The 21,048-nt window shown below is 40.0% G+C and overlaps 1 protein-coding gene and 1 pseudogene across 1 annotated transcript in view; one reads left to right on the top strand and one right to left on the bottom strand.

The window, feature by feature from the left end:
* DMGDH (dimethylglycine dehydrogenase) overlaps positions 1-21,048 on the bottom strand; it is a 114,303-nt gene that overhangs the window by 78,334 nt on the left and 14,921 nt on the right. The window contains exons 3-5 of the mRNA XM_006875190.1: positions 6,959-7,057; positions 5,734-5,898; positions 2,206-2,410 (exon numbers count right to left, since the gene is read on the bottom strand). Coding sequence (XP_006875252.1) covers positions 2,206-2,410; positions 5,734-5,898; positions 6,959-7,057 — 469 coding nt within the window. The remainder of the gene's footprint in view (positions 1-2,205; positions 2,411-5,733; positions 5,899-6,958; positions 7,058-21,048) is intronic.
* LOC102820740 overlaps positions 19,277-21,048 on the top strand; it is a 5,963-nt pseudogene continuing 4,191 nt past the window's right edge.

The raw sequence follows: 21,048 nt of genomic DNA, 5'->3' as shown, positions 1-21,048 counted from the left end.
AAGTAATAGCACCCCACACAGATCCACACTGTCTACCTAGTTTCAGGGATTCATTTTCCCAGACCAGACCCAGAATGCTGCTCCACCCAATCTCACTCAATTTCACAGCTGCTTAGAAAACTTCATCTAGTAGTAACCATGTCCTGGAACTATCTAGGTCAGAGATCTTTGGAGATTATGGCTGTTGGTCTCCAGAGATTTCTTAATTCCCCACAGTTTGTGGTTTATTAAAGTATATATTATAGTGGCAATTAATTATGTAAACCAAAGTTTATTCATTTTAGGAAAACAATGGATAAATGAGTTCAATTAAGATCTTCTATATCTCAAAATATCAGCTGGGAATGAGTGGTTGACGGAACCATGGTACTGAGTAAAATGGTGGCTACTTTATGGAAGCCCATCTGAAATGAGTGTTGTCATCAATTAGCACTGTTTGCTACAGGTGCTGAAAATGGGAGTCATTGTATATTTCTTTAATATTTTATATCACTATAAAAACAGTCAAAGAGTTTCATAGGGACTGGTTTCATAAAAATTGTTACAAGATTTTATGGAATCCTTGCTACTTGAGAAAAATTATGAATAATTTCCTTGTCTTTGACCTTCTAGAAGAATTAGGACAGTGAGGAAGGGGGTAGCAGATAGAGACGGGGGTACAAGTAAGGTTAAAAACAAAACAATGTTTGATGCCATTGCTTTTATGCTTTAGACAATTCATTTACATTTTTAAAATTTGAAATATTAAAGAAGGCGTGAGATTTTTATGCTTTTCAAAGGGGGGTTTGGGTTCCAGATAATCAGAAACACTGATTTAGACTGCTAAATATTAAAACATGACTTTTGGGGGACACTAAAAGTGTTTTGTAAACAAAATAACATCAATCAAAAGTTATGATTTAGAACCATAAGGGATACATGTTTCTGGCACTTCCCCTTCATAAATAATTCTACCTGATAAATAATAAAGCTTGTTTTCATTTTATAATTTAAATAATGAATCAAAAATTATACAAGAAAATCAATTACAGCCTTATGTTTACTTTAACTTTTAAATGAACTATGGAACAATAATAACTATTAGCCAGTTAGATTATAGAATAATTTTTACTAGAATGTATTTTTGTATGTATTGCTGTTGTTAAGTACCATCAAGTCAGTTCTGACTAATCGTAATCCTATATAGGGTTTCCTACGGCCAAACTTCATCTCTCATACTTCGGACATATTGTCAGGAGGGACCAGTTGCTGGAGAAGGGTATTTTGTTTGGTAAGGTGGAGGGTCAGAGAAAAAGAGGAAGACACCAATGATATGGATTGGCCAAGTGGCAGCATCAATGGACTCAAGCGTGGCAAAAGTAGTGAAGTTGGCCCAGGATCGGAGAGTGTTTTGTTCTGCTGTGCACAGGGTTGCGATGAGTCGGTGCTGACTCAATGGCACCTAACAACAACAACAACAGGAGCAGCTGGTGGGTTTGAATTGCCAACCTTACGGTTAGCATAAGGCGCTGTTCATCCTACAGTGACACACCAGGATTCCATAGTAGAAAATGTTCTGAAAGGAAAATGGTTAAGTCTTTTGACTTGTTGTTGTTAAATGCCATCGAGTCAGTTCCAACTCATAGTGACCCTGTATAGGGCTTCTGAGGAGTGGCTGCCAAGTTTGAATTGCCGACCATGCAGTTCAAACTGGCCTTAAGGTCAGTTGAGTGCTTATCCTATGGCGCTACAGCAGGACTTTTGACTTGAGGCAAATGTAATCAGAACTGAATGAGAATAAGAGAAGGCAAATAATCAAGTCTTCACTAAAAAGTAAACTAAGGCCATAGATACTGCTCATGGTTCTGCACACTGAAATTTGGTCATTAGTATAAAGAAGGAGTAGGCATAGGAAGGGAGTGGGGGGAAGCATAATTTGGTAAAACACAATCTGGAGCAGAAGAAAAAGAAGAAAGTAAAGTACCAACTTTCTATGTCTAGAAAATCCAGAGCAGAGGGGTATCTCATTCACCAAGAGCAAAGTGACAGAGGTGGTGGTGAGGGAAAACTTTGTAATTTAGAAATAGCTAAAATCTTTTACTTGGGACTATCACAATATTTCATAACAATACGTATAGTATGGAACATTACTTTATGGGTATCTTTGCCAGTTAAAAAAAAACAACGACCAACAACACTAAAAACAAAAGTAGGTATGATGCTTACCTGCAGCATTCACAATTCTATTTGCTCTCATAGATCCCTCTGGTGTTTCAATTTCCCACGTTCCATCTGACCTGGGTTTCAAAGAAGTTACTGGTGCTGGATATTTTAAAAGGGCGCCGTATTTCCTAGCCCCAGCAGCCAGGGCCATAGTTAGAGAATACGGATCAATGTGACCATCTCCAGGATTATATAATCCAGCTAAAATCTAAATGAATCACGAAAGAGTCAATATTTGAATCAATCTATACTTACTGATCAATGTAAACATATCCTGCCAGAAATGTTTATGAAAACTTTTACAATATAATCTATCACTTGGCATCAAACTGCTCTGTAATTCTAGTTTGTGTATCAAAACTCAGGCGTAGGGCAGGACTCACACAGAGCATTAAGGAGAAAGGCTTGCGTTTGTCTCCAACATTCATTCTCCCTCCCTCCCATAGCTATGGAATCCTGATGTTGATTTAGAAACGACAGCCACTGAGAAGGGAGCCCAGAGCATATTGTTCAGTTTCTCTGGCAGCTATTAGTTCCAGCTATGAGCTTAGACTATTACTAAATTCTGGTCAATGGGATGTAAAGGAAGGTATTGTGTAGCAGCTTCCAGGAACCATTTTAAAAGGACAGCTGGCATATGCCCTGTGACTCTTCTTCTTTGTCCTTTCCTCCATCCTGCTGCCTGGAATGAAGATAAGATGACTGGCTGATGCTGTAGCTGCCATCTTTGAAAAAAATATAAACATCACACTCTAGAAATGACAGATCAGTGATCTGGAAAGCTGCTAGGTCTCGGAAATCTTTGTGGAAAAGAGCTACCATTCAAGTTTTGGATTGGCTCAGTGAAAAAGAAATAAACTTCTATCTTATTTAAGTAGACTTACTTTAGTGTCTCACACTTAAAGACAAATCTAATTCTGAAACAGCATAGTATTTACATTATTATCATCATTTACATTTAATTGTTTAATATTGTTAATAAATTCACATGATAAATATGTGCCTGCTGTCAGGAAAATATATACTTGCTTCAGCCACTTCCGGTTGGGTACCATGGGGCTTATAAAGAAGATTGAAACTTGAACCAAATTACTTAAAAGATAGAACATTATGAAAGTATTAAAATTAGATATCATTTATTCAACAAAAATCTATTGAGTACCATAAACATGCAAGGAACTATTGTCAAATTTTGTTACTGTGTCTATTGAGATAATCTTTTGTCTTTTATGCTATTAATTTTATTTGACAATTTTTCAGATATTTAGCTAATCTTGAATTTCTAGGATAAATCCCTCTTGGTCTTGTGGTGGTAGTGGTGTGCCGTGGAGTCTCTTCTGACTCGTAACAACCCTGCACAGGGTTTCCGAGGCTGTAAATCTTTACAGGAGCAGAAATCCTCATCTTTCTCCTGCAGAATGGTTGGTAGTTTTGAACAGCTGACCTTGAGGTTAGTAGTCCGAATCGTAATCACTATGCTACCAGAGCTCCTTTGGTCATTAGTATTTGTTGTTGTTGTCAAGTGCCGTTGAGTCGATTCTGAGCCACAGCGACCCTGTATAGGGTTTCCAAGAAGCAGCTGGTGAGCTTGAACCACCGACCTTGCAGTTCAAATGACTTTGCAGTCTGATGTCATTAGTATAGTCCCTTTTATATGTGGGTGGATTCAGTTTGCTAGAATTTTGTTGAGGATTTTTGCATTTTTACCTTTTTGATCTTAAATGATTGATTGATCTAAGAAAAGCACACCCCCCTAGTGCTATTGTTCACCTTAACTATCTATTGTTTGGTTAAAATTTGAGCCATAGGGTGAGTTCAGTTCCAGGACTGAAGGGTGACTAAGGGTCATAATCTTGGAAGTTCCACAGTCTCTATCTGACCAGTAATTGTGGTCTTTTATTATTTTAAGTTTTGTTCCATATTTTTCCCCACTGGTGATTTAAAAAAAGCACTGGACTGTTAACCACAAAGTCAGCAGTTCAAGCTCACCAGCAGTTCTCAGAAACCCTATACAGGGTCGCTATGAGTCAGAACCAACTCAATGGCATACAACAACAACAACATCCAAGACCTTCTAATGCAATTCCTTTCAGAGCAGTTGGTTATGGTATTATCTAGTTCCTCTGGTCTCAGGGTTGGTGAAGCTGAGGTCAGAATGTTCCATTCATTACTCCATTGGACTAACTGTTTCCATGTGTCTTTGATTTTCTTCACTCTTCTCTTTACCAAATGGTGAGAGGCCAATAGTTAGTTGTACCTTACAAGACTGCTCACAAGTGTTTCAGACCCCAGTTACTACTCACCAAACTGGGATTTAGAGCATTGTCTTTGTAGACTATGTTATGCCAATGGACCTTGGTGTTCCCCAAGACTCTATGGTCCTGAGTCCCCAGATCCAGTGACTCACTCCCTCAAGGTGTTTGCTTATGGCTAAGTTTTCATAACGTTGCCTTCTGTATCCTTTACTATACTCAAGGATATATTTGTAGCATAGGTAAATACAAGTACATGTGTAGAAATATCCTCTGTCAATATAGTCCCATTCTTCTCCCCACATCTGATCAGCTTGGTATCTATCTAATGTATCTGTTCATAGATCATTGTTATTACTGTTATTGTAAGATTGTGTATATACTAATCCTAGTATGCAAGGTCGGTTTGAATGGCAAGGTCAAGCTCACCAGGCATTCCTCAGAAACCCTATACAGGGTCACTGTGAGTAGAAACTAACTTGACAGCACTTAACAGCTATAACCTCTGTTGTACTCATCTTCCTTTGCTTCCATAATTTTGTGCTGACTTCCCCCTTATTGTATACGTCCTTCCCCTTCACCCAAGTTAATACATGTCTATGGCATTGTGGGCTAAAGTACTACACCACAAAGTTGGTCTGAACCACAAGATTGGCAATTCAAAGTCACCAGCCGCTCCTCAGAAGCCCTCTACAGGACAGCACACAACAACAACAACAACCCTGTAGTTAGTGATTTACCCTCCTTTTCCCTGCACTACTGATAACCATCAAGGATATTTCTTTTTATGTGAAAACCTTTTCTTGACTTATTATAATAGAGTTCTTATACAATATTTGTCCTTTTGTAATTGACTTATTTTACTCAGCATAACGTCCTGTATGTTCAGAGGGTTTTCAGTGGCTGGTTTTTCAGAAGATCACATGGCTTTCTTCCAAATGCCTCTGGTTGGACGCAAAACCACCAACCTTTCAGTTAGCAGCAAGCACATACCATCCAGGGACTATACCATCCAGGGACTAAACCATCCAGGGACTATACCATCCAGGGACTAAACCATCCAGGGACTAAACCATCCAGGGACTAAACCATCCAGGGACTATACCATCCAGGGATTAGCCCATCTTCTAGTTTACCCATAGTCCAGCACTATTCACTCCATGTTGCCATCTAAAAGGTTCACATAATGCCACCTCTGATTTTAATTAACATTTAAAAATAACTTTTTATAACTTTAATTTAGGTCAATAACTTGCAAGAATTCTCTTACGATAAATACCTTGTTCATGTTGAGTAAAGGGAACATCTCTTGGATTTTCTCTGGTTCAATAATGTACTGTTCTGTTACATGCCAACCAGTCCGAGTCATTTGATATTTAAATTCATCTACCCTTACAGGAGTTGTAGCAATTCGGATACTACCTGGCTGATGGAATCCCACCACCTGTGACAATAATTTCAATGAAAACACATAGATAAAACATTATGTGGCACTCACACATAACTCATTCTTTTTTGGTGCAAGGAAAATGCAGGTGTACAAGCAAAGAGATTGGCTACGTAGAGACAGTGATAGCCATATAAGATGCATGCAACTTATGAAAAGACATTCATTCTGTAACTATTCACTAAGTGTGTTTTATTGTGCCAGGCGCTATTCTGAGTCCCAGGAACATAGGAGTGAGTAGGAGAAAAGAAGACCCTACCTGCATGGGTTTACTTATAGTCAATAGGTGAAGACAGAGAACTAAAAACAATTACATTAACACAGGGTGAGCACGCACATACAGACAGAAAGTTATCTGATAAAAAGGTAAGGGATTGAAGGAGGCAATTACAAAAAATCAAAACGGTGCTAATGATGAAATGAAGTGTGAACTGAAGTAAACATTCTTGTGGCAGTTGTGGAGTTGCAAAGGCAGGCAGGGGTCGACTGGCAGAGGTCTTCCCATGGTCAGGCTAATCCATTGGCCTTTATCCTGTAGATGGTGGGTTTGATGGATTTAAATAAGGAGAAGAGCATGGCAATTTAAGTCGACTTCAGTCTCAGCCTAGGGAAGTCTGCCATTTTATTTTGAGAGCACCAGTGAGTATGCAAAAGAGTAAAAATTAAAGTGAGGGATTTGAAGTGAAGTACTTTTTCAAAGCTGTGTGACAACGAGGCACGCACCATTCCTTGTCAGATCTCCTACACTTTCATTGTTCAGATATAGTACCTGCCTAAAGATTTTTTTGAAAGACTTGTAAAATTCTTTTCTTCATTTGAAAGAATCAGGCAGAACAGTTAATTGCATGGACAATACACTTTAAGACATGTAATTGACTTAAAAGCAAATTCTAAAGGTCCTTACATTAAACTCTCATCAGATTTCTCTAACACATTAAACATTTTGCATACTATTGTTGTCACTATGTGCAGCTATATATAAGTCTAAATCTTTTAGAAATCTTACATATTTCTGGGAGATTGATTTAACAGGCAATTTCAAGTTAAACTCATTTACCTGTCCCGTTTCTTCTTCCAGTTTTTCATAAAGCTTGATGCTGTCATAATGTATCTTCTTCAAGTTTATTCCAGGATGGAAGTACGTTGTCAAACCTGCCTTGAGAGGAAAAGAAAATGCTGAAGAAAAAAAAAAATTCTCAAATGTTTCATAGTTTATCTGTTAAGCAGTAATTTATTGATGACAAGAAATTGGATGTATCCCCCCAGAACTTTGGAATGAGAACACATCATCAGTTTAAACACACTAGAACATAAGGCTCAGGACAGAGCTCTAAGAACCAAGTTGATTCCATATATGTTAAGTGAGAGCCAGCCAAGTAAATAGGAAAAGGGTTGTTTGGAAAGTTCTGAAACGGGAACATTTAGGTGGAAGGTTTGGGAAAATAGGCTACTAGGGAGAATATGGTGAGACGGCATAAAAAATGAATTCAAACCAACAAGCCATGTGCATGTCCCCTTAAGCATACAGACTATGGACTGGTAAAGGGTTTTCCTGGACCCACTCCCCACCATTCCCTTGAAGGGAGCAGCCCTCCTGTTTCCCTTGCAGAAATTTTAAAATTCAAGAATCAGAAATTTCCAGGTAATTAGAGACTATTGAATCAAATTGCTGAACAAATTTTTGTTGACATGTAACCTGTTAATGAGCACATAGCTGACACTTCTCAAGTTTTTGTTGGATAATTACTGATTAATTACTATCAGGAGAAAAGGTCTAAATATTAGCTATGCCAAACCCTCTTTCATGGGCTCTGACTGACACAGTGCAGTGTTCAGATAAAGAATTCTAAGCAATTACATGAATTAGGTTCTCTCGATTAATTTCTGGAGTGTCATTTCAGTTAATATACCTGGGAAAGCTCATCAAAACACAATCTGTCCAAAACAATATCTGTTAAGGTTCTTCAATGGTGGTGGTGGGCATTTGGATTTCCTGAACTCAAAAGCACTCCATTGATGTTCACTAATGTATCCTTTATAGACCTGAACCATGGGGCTTCTACTGAGTTCAAGTGTAAACATTTGCACAAAGCACAGCTATTTTCTGAGAAAAATTCCTGAACAGATGATAGGTCCTCTTGTAGTACTGTTTCATGTGAAAATGGAAGTTTTGTTGTTGTTGTTAAGTGCTGTTGAGTCGGTTCCAACTCATAGCGACCCTGTTGAGGGTTTCCAAGGAGAGGTTAGTGAGCTTGAAGCACCGACCTTGCAGTTCAAACCGGCCTTGTTTATCCTACAGCACCACACTAGGAGTGGAGATGGGCTTCCATTAAGATGGAACTGGTAGTCAAGCATGGATCTTGTAGTCGTACATGGTCAACCATCCCTTCTCCTTTTATGTGCTTGAAGTTAGCATAAATATTAACTTTTCTGGTTCAACAGAGAGACTTCCTGAACTTCAGATATTTGTTTGCTGTTGTTGTTGCTCTTAGGTTCTGTTGAGTTGGTACCAACTCATAGTGACATTATGCACAACAGAATGAAACACTGCCCAGTCCTGCACCAACCTCACAATTGTTATTACACTTGAGCTCACTGCTGCCGCAACTGTGCCAATCCATCTCATTGGGGTCTTCCTCTTTTTTCCTGACCCTCCATTTCACCAAGCGCGATATCTTTCTCCAGGAACTGATCACTCCTGATAATGTGTCTGAGAAGTATGAGAGACAAAGACTGGCCATCCGGGCTTCCAAGGAGCATTCTAGCTGTATTTCTTCCAACACAGATTTGTTTGTTCCTATGGCAGCCACTTTTACTTTTAATATTTTCCTCCGACATCATAACTTATATGCATCAATGCTTCTACTGTCTTCCTTATTCACTGTCCAACTTTCACATGCATATGATGTGAAAATACCATGGCTTGAATGAGCACTTTAAAGAAGTCTTGTGCAGCAGATTTGCCTATTGCAATACATCATTTAATATTTTGATTGCTGCTTCCATGAGTGATGATGGTTGATCTGAGCAAGATGAAGTCTTTGACAACTTCATCTTTTCTCCATTTATCTTGATGTTATTTATTTGTCCAGTAGTGAGAATTTTTGTTTTCTTTACATCTTTAGCAATAAGCATTTTAAGTTCTCTCTGCTTTCAGCAAGCAAGGTTGTATCATCTGCATATCACATGTTGTTAATGAGTCTTTCTCCAACTCTGATGCCACGTTCTTCTTCATATAATCCAGCTTCTCATGGTATTTGCTCAGCATACAGATTGAGTAACTATGGCAAAAGAATACAACCCTGGCACGTAGCTTTCCTGATTTTAAACCATTCAGTGGTTCTTTGTTCTGTTCAAACAACTGCCTCTTGGGCTACGTACAGGTTCCTAATGAGCACAATTAAATGTTCCAGAATACTCATTCTCCACAATGTTGTCCATAGCTTGTCATGATCTATACAATCGCAAGATTCTGTGTAGTCAATAAAGCACAGGTAAACATCTTTCTGGTATTCTCTGCTTTCAGCTAAGATCCATCTGACACCATCAATGGTATCCCTCATTCCACATCCTTATCTGAATCAAGCTTGAACATATGTCAGTTCCCTGTCAATGCACTGTTGCTGCTGTTTTTTAATTATCTTCAGCAAAATTTTGCTTTCATGTGATAGTAATGATATTGTTCCATGATTTCCACATCTCGGTAGGTCACCTCTATTTGAAATGGGCACAAATATGGATCTCTTCCAATCAGTTGGCCAAGTATTTGCTAGTTACTCCAAATTTGCTGTCCTTGTATCTCCTGTCAGTTGAGCAAACTGATATTCATGATCACTGGCCTGTGTTCTGTTCACATCTCAAGTTCCTCTCACCTGTTTCAGGGTTAAACCAGATCATCAAAAAGCTCTATCATATGGGTGAGTTACTACCTGGGAGAAGCCCCAATATCCAAGCAAAATAAGAATTATGGAAGCATATTCAAAACTCCCTGCCTCAGTCCCAGTGAAAGGTTTGAGATGGGAGGAGGGGAGGGGATGTGCCACTGTTACTTTGAAACTGTGAATTATATAATTGTTCAAAAAAGAAAGAAAGAAATAACCTATGATGGTTATGGGAGGTGGGGGAGCAAAATTATTCATGGGCTAGAGGGCAGATACATGTTGATATGGGTGAATGTGTGACAGTGTAGACAATATACAGCAAGAGGGAGGTTAGAAGAAGAAGGATGAGGGTGGTGGGAGACACAGGAGGAATGTACATAGTTAAGTGACTCAAGGTAAATGTTGTTAACTGTTGGTACATAGAGGGGACTGCAAACATATAATGAAGTAAAGTATATGATTTGTTCAATGTAAAACTGATGATCTGTTCTGTAAAGCTTCACTCAATTCACAATAAAAAGTTAAAAATAAATAAATAAATTGAAAAAGAAAAAAAAAAAAAAGCTCTATTATATGAGGAGGCTTCAAAACATTCATGAAAAACATCCATTATCTTTCAATTTCGTGTTTCCATAAACTTTTTGAAGACCCTCTTTTACCGACAGTGTATCAAATCTTTTTGCCCTACCCAAGAAAACCATTTTCACAGAATTATCTTTCATCCAAAAGAGTCATAGATTCTTTTTTTTTTCTCCATAGATTCCTTTTTATAAGTCAGTTATTCATGACATTAAATCTAATGTAATGTAGTTAGGAAACAAATTGGTTTAGAAATTCATCATCAATGAAAAGTTGGTCTCTCTATTAAAATGCACACCTATTTCTACTGAGCAACTCATACTATCTACTTTTCTCAAGCTAGACTGCCAGATGTAAGTTCTTGGCTCAAGATTCTTAGTAGGGCATAAACAACATATTATTTATTTGTTTGTACCTTCTCTTTTTATCATTGGCTTTTTTTTGTTCTTTAGTTTTGTTTTTTGGCTTTTTGTTTTGGAATATTTTTTGATTCTTGATTTACAGAAGCGCTTCAAAGGGAGTTGAAAATTGCACAGAATTTCCATAGATCCTTTACCTTGATTCCATTAACTATAAGACATTTGTCAAACCTAGGAAATTAACATTTGTGCAGCAGTGTTGACTAAATTAAAGACTGTATATATATTTCCCCCAAGGAGCTCTGGTAGCGTAGTGGTTACAAATCTGGCTGTGAACCACAAGGTCAGCAGTTCGAACCTACCAGTGGTTCCGCAGGAGAAAGATGAGACTTTCTGCTCCCATAAAGATTTACAGCCTCGGAAACCCTTTGTAGGGTTGCTATGAGTCGGAACCGACTCCATGGCACTTGACAACAACAATAAAATATATTTCCCCGAGGATTTCCACTGATACCCAGAATCCCACATGATATCTAGTTGTCATGGCTCTTTCATCTCCTCCTGCAGAGTCTCTCCCTGGTTATTGTCACCTTGATACTTCTGAAGATGTTTTGTAGGTCAGGTGTTTTGTAGGTTGTCTCTAAATACGGATCTGTCTGATTTTTTTTTTAAATGTTTTATTGTGAATTATGTGATAGTTTACATGGGAGAACATTAGTTTTACATTCATCTTATTGTATATTGTTTCATTGCCATGGTTACAATCCCCTCCATGCATCATCAACCAACAACAGGGTATACCCTGCAAGCCTGCCCCCTGGTCGTCAGCACACAGCTCTTCTCCCTTTCTGGGTCTAAAGTCCCCAGCTGCTCCATCTCTCCCACATCATCATCTCTGCCTCCATCTCTAGCATCACTGCTTCTCTGGGTAGGGTCCCGCTCTCTGCTCTTCTCCATTGATGGTCCCAGGGACCTCCGCTCCTAGACTGCAAAGTCAACCACTCCCCTCCTTTTGCTACAAAACATCTACCTTTACATTTCCAATCCTCACAATCAGTCCTGATAACAAGTATTCACTATTGTATCACAGGAGACCTATCCGCATTTCCTTTCATCAGTCCCACCTAGACAGACTGGATACTACTCAGTGGAGATTCTACCTTCCTCCACACCCTCTGGATCTAGGTTCCCACTTGAAAGCTTGTAAGCCAGTCACTTCTTGCCTTTGAAGCACCCCCATTTTGGGTAGCCAATGTCCAAGTTGCCCATCCCTGTCTATTCTGTGTATGGAGGGGGGTGGGAATGATCCTTGCTGTAAAGACTTGTTCCCTCTTTTGAGCTACTGCATCCATAGATGTAGGTAAAGTTCATCAAACTGTATCAGATTACTCTTTTTTTCCTCTTCTTTCTCTTCTAGTTGAGCTCTGATCATCCAGTCATTGAAGCCAGGTCAAGGGGTTTTTATCTGCAAGTGTGGGTGATATGCCCTCTCTTCTTATCAGCTGGATGCTTCACTCTCCACTCTAGTCCTCTGTGGCTATGTCACTGACTCTGGGTGCAAGAATCCCCAGGTCTTGCCATACTCCTGGCCAACCAGGTCTCCACCTGGGTTCACAGTAGTCTATTGAGCGTTGTAGGGCTTAGCTCACAGCTGCATTGCTATTTTCCCCTCATTTCCCCTTATCGGTGATGAACATGGTCACCAATCAGAGCGTGTATTCCCATTGAGTCTTAGTCTTGGAAGGGAGTTTGCTCTGAGGGGACCCAACCACTTGCCTTGATGTCTCCTGGGTGAGAAACTTGCTTGTTCTTGTAGTAATCAGTTGGTCTGCCTATATTATTTTGTATTTTTCCTGTTCTTTCTTTCAAGAAGTATCTTCTGTTCTTCTAGCTGCTCTAGGCTGGTCTGCCTGTCCTTTCAAGTGGAAATTTCCCACCTCTGAAGATTCTGGATTCTGTTCAGGATGCCACCTATAGTCTTATGTAATGCAGGGACTCCGCAGGTGGCCTCCTTCACTGGGCACATTGTAGCCCCATTTTTAGCTATTCCAATCAGTTATAGGCAGAAGATGGACTTACAAGCTTTCTATCGTGATATTTCTGGTTATTTTGTTCCTCCCCCTCCAGTGTCTATTTTATAATGGTTTGCAAGGGAAACCAAGATTCGAAAGACAGCCAAGCATCTTAACATTATTTCCCCCCATTTGCCCATTCCAACCATCTCTCAATCTCTGTATCCCAGAGCGTTGTGCATACATCCTTCTTTACCTCTATCCCACTTAGCCCATCCAAACCTGCCTAATTGTTCTCCCATCTGCTTTGTTCTTCCATTCCCCTCCTCCTTCTTGTATATTGACCCCCTCCCAGCACCCAAACTATCCTGTGTCTATTCCCTGCACTGTGCTCGACCTTCCGCTACTTCCCCTCACCCTACCGCCCACATCCCAGCAACTAGCAAAGAATCCAACCCCCCCGCCTTTAGTACGGGTTCTTTTTCTTAGTCTTTTACAGTAGTGGTCCTATGCAGTATTTCTCCTTTTGTGACTGACTAATTTCACTCAACATAATGTCCTCAAGTTTCATCCATGTTATGCAGTGGCTTGCAGCTTCCTTGTTATTCTTCAAGGTAGCATAATATTCCACTGTGCATATGTATGTACCACAGTTTTTCTATCCATTCTTCTTCAGTCGATGGGCACTTTGGCTGTCACCATCTTTTTGCTATTGTAAATAGTGCTGCTATGAACATTGGTGTGCATATATCTACTCGTGTTATGGCTCGTATTTCTTGTGGGTAAATACCAAGTAGAGGAATTTCTGGATCATAAGGTATTTCTATTTCCAATTTTCTGAGGAAGCGCCATATTGCTTTCCAGCATTGACTTTTATCTTTTAATCAGTGCTTTTAAATTGGAGTCTACCACTCCATGCTTTCATTATAAGTGATTTAAGTGTAATGTCTGGCATGGTATTAGTTGCTAATTGACGTGCCAGCCTTGTGGCACTGGATGTCAGGAAGGCACATGCATTGCTCGTCTGTGACTTCAACAACAATATATGCAATGAGGAGATTGGCAAAGGAGAAAATAGTGTCCTTGTCCTTCAGAACCTTATAGTCTGATTGAGGTCATGAATACTTTATTTATAAAACACCTGAGTTAGGAGTATGCAATTATTTGCCAGACCATATGGTGAAACACATAAGAAGGGGAACTAGGAAAAGAGAAACATTCTCAAAGGGTCATAGAAGTCCTTAAGAGGAAAGGGACTTGCCTTTGATTTGGAAAAAGAAAATTATTATAGATGGTGGAGAAGGTAAAAGAAGAAAGATATAACAGGGGCACAAATAATCATTAAGAAATATAATTGAATAAAATAAGAATATTTTTGTTGTTGATATAAATGATGAATTAGGGTACAAGTTTTCTAGCTCATTTAAAAGTTTCCCAAATTAGTAATTTTAGTGAGATTTAAGCTTATTTATTTAAATGACAAAAAAAACAACAAAGTTTTTCCTTACAATAGATTGACCATTAATAAATATGAGAGGAATGATGGAGTTAGAAAGCCATCAATGGATGCTAAAACTAGTGATGCTCTCCCTGTCTCTTAAGGAACCCTTCCCCTTCTTTAGGGAGCCTCTATTCCCTCAAGAAATCCAACAACTGACCTCAAGCTGCCCTATATCTCAGTGGACCCAGATCTCTTGTCCATGCACTGACTTCCAATTTGAGCACATCTTCCAAAATATGTGTATTTCTTTATTTACACATTATATGTATGTATGTATTATCCTAAAACAGAAAATAATGTGGAATGAATGAAATCTGTTTTAAAATATTTTACTTATTGTATAGAAAAGCAATAAATAGCTTTATTACTTTAACATTTTTTTTTTAATTAACAGAAATTTGAGGGCCTAATTCTAGGTTTATTTTATTTGGGGGCTGATTTTAATGACAGTCACAACTGAAAAAGAAACCTTCCAGTGATGAACCCAAGTGGGAGATGTGCACTGTGGGTTGAGCTTTCTGTATCACAATGCCTCTTTCTCAGTCCCAACCAACATCTACATGAGGGTTTCTGTTGAAATTTATCTCAAATGCTTCATCTTCTCTTGTCCATCAGCAATTTCAAACTAATTGAAAAGTATTGCCGTTTTGTTGTTTAAATAAATAAGCTTAAATCTCACTAAAAGTACTAATTTGGGAAACTTTTAAATGAGCTAGAAAAAAATTATCTGGCAATATAAGAGGTTTTTATAAATGATATATTATTTTGGACAGAAAAAAAATATCTTATAATGATCCAATAATTTCCAAATACCCCTTCTCAAAATGTTCTCTTTCTAACAGGGCTATTTTACAAAAAGTAGTTGTTTCTTACTTGATTTTAAGTATCACCTTTAACTCTGAAAGAACAGACTGCATTTATTTTACTTTTTTCCTCTGTGACCACTTTTGTAGTGGATAAATTTAGTTGTTAGAAACTTCTTTTAAGTAAAATTTCACTCTGTAATTGCCCGGTGATGGTGGTGATGATGGTGATAGTGCCCCTGCATAGGGTTTCAGAGGCTATCAATCTTTACAGGACCAGAAGCCTCATCTTTCTGCTTCCAAATGGCTGGTAGTTTGGAACTATTGACCTTGAGGATAGCAGCCTGACTTATAACTACTATACTACCAGAGCTCCTTCGTTACCCAGTTGTCCCAGTTTTACCTTATGTGAAATGCAGAGTAATTCTGCTTCTACTTTACACGTCAGTCTTTCAAGCAGTTTAAGTCCCTCCTTGTCCTACCAGATGTCCTCCATTCCAGGTCATATTTTCCTTCTCCCTCCAAAGAATTCTTATTGGAGATGGTCTGTGGATCCCATGCCATCCTGGATCACTCTGCTTTGCCAGTTGCCTCTTACTTGTTTTAAACTTTTTATTGTAATTTGAGTAAAATTTTACAAGCAAGTTGGTTTTCCATTTAACAATTCATACGCATTTGTTTCATGACATTGATTGCAATGTAATACCTCACAATGTAACAACACTCTTGCCACTTCTTGCCTGTGTTTACCATTCCCATGCTTCCTTTTTCCCAGCCACTTCTGCCTTCTGAGGTTTTTCCTATCTACATGCTGACCTTTTGATTTCTTACAGTTGATTGTTGTAAGTAGTATTTATCTCCCTGAGGTTATTGACTGGAAGTTAAGCCATGCGGGTGAGTTCAGTTTCAGGCCTGAACAGTGTCCAAGGGCCATGGTCTCAGGGCTTTCATTGGCCTCTGTGCTGCTACTAGTCTCTGTCAGACCAGTATGTCCAGTCTTTTTATAATTTTGAGTTTTGCTCCACATTGTCTTCCACTGTACTTGAACTGCTAATCACAAGGTTGACAATTCAAACCCACCAGTCACTCCTTGGAAACCATATGCAGGGTAACTATGAGTCAGTATGGATTTGACAACATTTAACTGCAATTATCCAGAAACCTCTATCATGATCCCTTTCTAAACAGTCAGTTGCATTGATTCTTCATACGTCTTTGCTAAGAAGAAACACTGACAGACATTTGCACCACTAGAAAAGTCTGCACATTTGGGGCTGTTTGTAAAAGAAAAACTTAGGTTCACATTTCACAACTCTTAATTATTGGCTACGTGAGAACCAACAAACATCTGTGTCATACAAGAGTCTCAAGATCAACCCCGCCTCTCCGCTTCATTACAGAGTTTTGCAAACTTAGATGATTTAAAGTCCGGTCTTTTTAAAAATAACTACAAAGATGACCTCCTACAGTAATCTGTCATGAATGTTTTAAAGGCAAAAGAATGAGAATATTTCACCAGTGGTGTGTTAACTTCCCCCTTCGTTAACCTCTGGAACTATGCCCAATATGTGGTCCTCATTAATGTGAGGGCTACTTATAAATCTTGTTGTTGTTAAGTGCTGTTGAGTCGGTTCCAACCCATAGTGACCCTGTATAGGGTTTCCGAGAAGCAGCAGGTGAGCTTGAACTGCCGACCTTGTGTTCAAACTGACCTTGCAGTCCAGCACTTTAACCCACACCAGGACTATTAAAGCTTAATTTCCTGCTTACATTTTTAGATTGAAAAAAAGAGATGAAAATTGCTAATGCTTTCTTCCTACACCCTGAATAGATCATCTTGCACTTTTAATCATCAGCCCTCCCAAATGCCCTCTTGGGCACCAGACCCAGGGTCAACCCTCTCCCAAATACCTCGTGCTCTAAAATTACTTGCTTGTTACTCCATCCCTCCCTTATGCCTCTCTTCGACCATAAAACGCTCTGCTTTATTAGCAGTGTCATGTGCTGAGAAAGCAGCCTTGTTAAAATACTGCAGCACTTCAGGATTTATGGAACTGTAGCTCCACTTTGAATACACACTTTGTAAGCTGTGCTTTCCTCCCAAAGCACTTTATTCCTATCATCTCCGGCCAGTTAAACAATGAAACTAAAGTTTTATACTTTAGTGCACACCCTTTATTTATGTGGTCTGCTTTGGCTGGCTCCCCAAACTTCTTCATTGTATGTCCAATCCAGAAATGTCTGTATGTTAACTATTCCTATCATGTGGACTTCTTCATGCTGCTCACTAAAGAGACATCTCCTTGCCTCACAAAAGGTCCTAGAATCAGCTTCTTAGGGCAACGTGCTTGTCTTTTCCTTTATCTTACAGGGCTAAATAGTTTGGTGTCTGCCAACTGACTATGTTGAGCTAAAACTGTACTAATCCTCCTTTTGGAAACCATAGCATTGCCATGAAGCAGAATAATGTCTTTACTACTCACTTTGGAATCTCTTTGTTTAAAGGAAAATTGTTTTTACACACCTAACGCTGGTAGCGTAGTGGCTACGAATCAGGCTACAAATCTTAAGTTCAGCAGTTCAAAACTACCAGCTGTTCCGTGAGAGAAAGATAAGGCTTTCTGCTGCCATAAAGATTTACATCTTCAGAAACCCTGTACAGGGTTGCTATGAGTCGGAACTGACTCCTCGGCACATAACTACCACCTACTTTTGATAACAGGCTATAACCTTAAAAATTTGCCTATTCTTATACCTTTTGTAAAAAAAGGAAGGGAGTGGTTGATCTTGCAGTCCAGGAGTGGAGGACCCTGGGACCATCAAGGGAGAAGAACAGAGTGTAGGACCCTACCCAGAGAGGCAGTGATGCCAGAGATGGAGGCAGAGATGATGATGTAGAGAGATGGAGTGGCTGGGGACTCAGGACACAGGGAGTAGAGGGCCTCTGTGCTGATGGTCAGGGAAGCAGGCTTGTGGGGTGTACCCTTTGATTGTTTGAATGGTTGTATATCCCTGAGTGCTTCTGTGTACATAAAAAAAAAAACAAAAACCCAGAGGGATTGGAAGCAAATGCTGTTGAATGATGATGCATGGAGGGGATTGAAATCATTGCAATGAAATGAAATATGATAGAATGAAGGTAAAACTGATGCTCTCCCATGTAAACCGTCACTCAATTCACAATAAAAACATTTTTTTTGAAGTTTGCCTATTCTTTAAAGAATTAAGACTGCTACTTTTTAAGAAGCAAAATTGCGAAGAATCTTGTAATCTAGTCAAATTAGGTATCAATAAACACATAAGTCATTAAAGTATTCTAATGTATGCCCTCCTTGGCTGTCTGAATGTACTAGGAGGTATAAGCCTTAGGACGTAACCACTAGTGCTTCCCTCTGCCGGGATGCTCTGAGGAAGAGAGCCCCGTAGGCAGGCTCCCTCTCTTAGTCCTTCCAGATTTCTGCCCACATGCCACCTCTTCAGAGTAACCCCCATCAGTACTCTGCCTCCTTTTATCCTGCTTAGCTTTTCCTACGGCATGGCTATCTATCTACTATTGTGTACCGTGTTTGTTTCCTTTCAGTCTGCCCCACCTAATGTGAGCTCCAAGAAGGCAGGGACTTTTTTTGTCTTTACTGCTGTGTTCTCACTTCCTAGGGCAGTGCTGGCCAGACACAGCAGGGCTTTTAATCCATGTGTATTGACAGGTGACAGAATGCGTGCTAAGGAAACATTATAGGAGAAGCCACAGAAATACAAGCTTTCTTTTAAGCAATAACAAGAGGTCTAGACATAAAATCTAGTTTGAGGATAGAAGAACCAGGGGTGTGGGCAGCTTGCCTGAGTCCTCTCACAGATATGAGGAAGCGAATTCAGGGAGAAATGGTGACGCAGGAAGCAAGTGTGAATGTGGAGAGTCTGTATTCAGACTGAGAAAGAAAGGGTTTGGGAGGAAGAGGAAAGATTAGAAGAGAACCAGATTTTTCTAGGCACCTCTAACCAACCTGTATGTGTGGTTTAACTATGTGACCACTGGTACTCTAGGGCCAACAAGTTTTCTAAAATCTGAACAGCTCTTTCCCCAAATTCAGCTGGAGGCAGGTGATCCTTTGTGCTCAACTCTCTACCCCATCCATTCATAAGGTTCTGGATGTCCAAACGCCCCTAAAAGCAGAGTTCTTTCTTACAGTCTCAGAAGAGGAAAGTTTAAAATGGAAAGGGATGGAGAGAGACGGAGAACAATATGGTGGATTGCAAGGAGCCAGAGAAGAAAAGAAGGAGACGAGAGGAGCTGCTGGTTGAGAAACTGGCTGTTGATGGTGGATGTGGGGACACTGGAGACTGGAAGGTCGCTGGAACCATGTAAAGAAGTTCCACAAGTGATCTGGACCCTTGACACACACACCCTGATTTTGAATTGAGCACTGAATCTCTTCAGTTTTTGTTAGATACCTGTAAATTTCTAGTCATTGCAAATGGTGGCTTAGGATGTGAGCTCCTGAACAATCTGGCATTGTCTGGTTTTAGACAGATGCATGTCAAAGACATTATAAATGTTTCCAATCTAAACAGGCAGTTTTTGTTTAGACCTAAAGACGTTGGAAGACCTAAGCCTGAAGTTGCTGCAGAATTTCTAAATGACAAAATTCCTCATTGCAATGTAGTTCCATATTGCAACAAAATTCAGGATTTTAAGGACACTTTCTATCAAAAATTTCCTATTATTAGCCAGACATGTCACCATAGAAAGCTTGTAAGTCCATCTTCTGCCTATAACTGATTGAAATACCTAAAATGGGACTACAATGTATCCAGTGAAGGAGGTTTCCTGAAGAGCCTCGACAGTACAGAAGAATACAGATCGAAGCCTAACCACATCCAGACTTTCAGAGACAGAAAACTTTCCTCTCGAAAGGGCAAGCAGACCAGCCTGGAGCAGCCAGAAAAACAGAAAACACTTCTTGAAAGAAAGACGTACAGGAAAAACACAGAACAGTAAGGGCAGTCCGACTGCTACCACAAGAACAAGTAGGTTGCTAGCTCAGGAGTCATCAAGGCAAGTGGACGGGTCCTCTCAGCGCAAATCCTCTCCCAAGACTAAGATGCAAGGGAAATACATGCTCTGATGGGCGACCACGCACGTCATCCATAAAGAGAAGTGACCGAAGAACACCAATGAAGCGGTGAGCTAAGCCCTACATCGTTCAACAGACTACTGTGAACCCGGGTGGAGACTCGGTCTCCCAGCAGTGAGGCAGGACCGGGGGACTCATGGGCTCAGAGTCAGTGACACAGCCATAGAGGACTAGAGTGGAGAATGATGAGACCAGCTGATAAAAAGAGGGCAGACAGACGCAAGAACACCCACACTTGCAGATGATACCCACCTGACCTGGCTTCAATGTCTGGATGAACAGAATTCAACCCGGGGAAGGAAGAAGAGGGGGGAAATAAAAATGTCATCTGATATAACTGGATGAACTGGACCTACACTTATAACTGCAGTAGCTCAAAAGAGGAAACAATTCCCAGCTACAAGAGTTATTCCCACCCCCTCCACACAAAGAGTGGAAAGGGATGGGCAACTTGAACACCAAAATGGGGGGAGGGATACAAAGATAAGAAGTGACTGGCTTACAAGCTTTCAAGAGGGAACCTAGATCCACAGGGTGGGGAGGATAGTAGAGTCTCCAGTGAATAGTACCCAGCCTGTCTAGGAAAGGCTGATGAAAAGAAAGGCAGATGGCTCTCATGTGATGCAATAGTGATCATTGTTACCAGGACTGATTGTAAGGACTGGAAATGTAGGGGCGGATGTTTTATAGCAAGGAGGGGAGTGACTAACCTTTCAGTCTAGGAGTGGAGGGCCCTGGGACCATCAGCGGAGAAGAGCAGAGAGCGGGACCCCACCCAGAGAAGCAGTGAAGCCTGAGATGGAGACAGAGAGGATGATGTGAAGAGATGGAGTGCCTGGGGAGTTGAGACCCAGAGAGGGAAAGGGGCTGTGTGCTGAGG

The sequence above is a fragment of the Chrysochloris asiatica genome, unplaced genomic scaffold (genome assembly GCF_000296735.1).
Source record: "Chrysochloris asiatica unplaced genomic scaffold, ChrAsi1.0 scaffold00313, whole genome shotgun sequence".
NCBI lineage: Eukaryota > Metazoa > Chordata > Mammalia > Afrosoricida > Chrysochloridae > Chrysochloris > Chrysochloris asiatica.
Note: the sequence above shows the minus strand (reverse complement) of the source record. Positions and strands in the feature narration are given on the sequence as shown.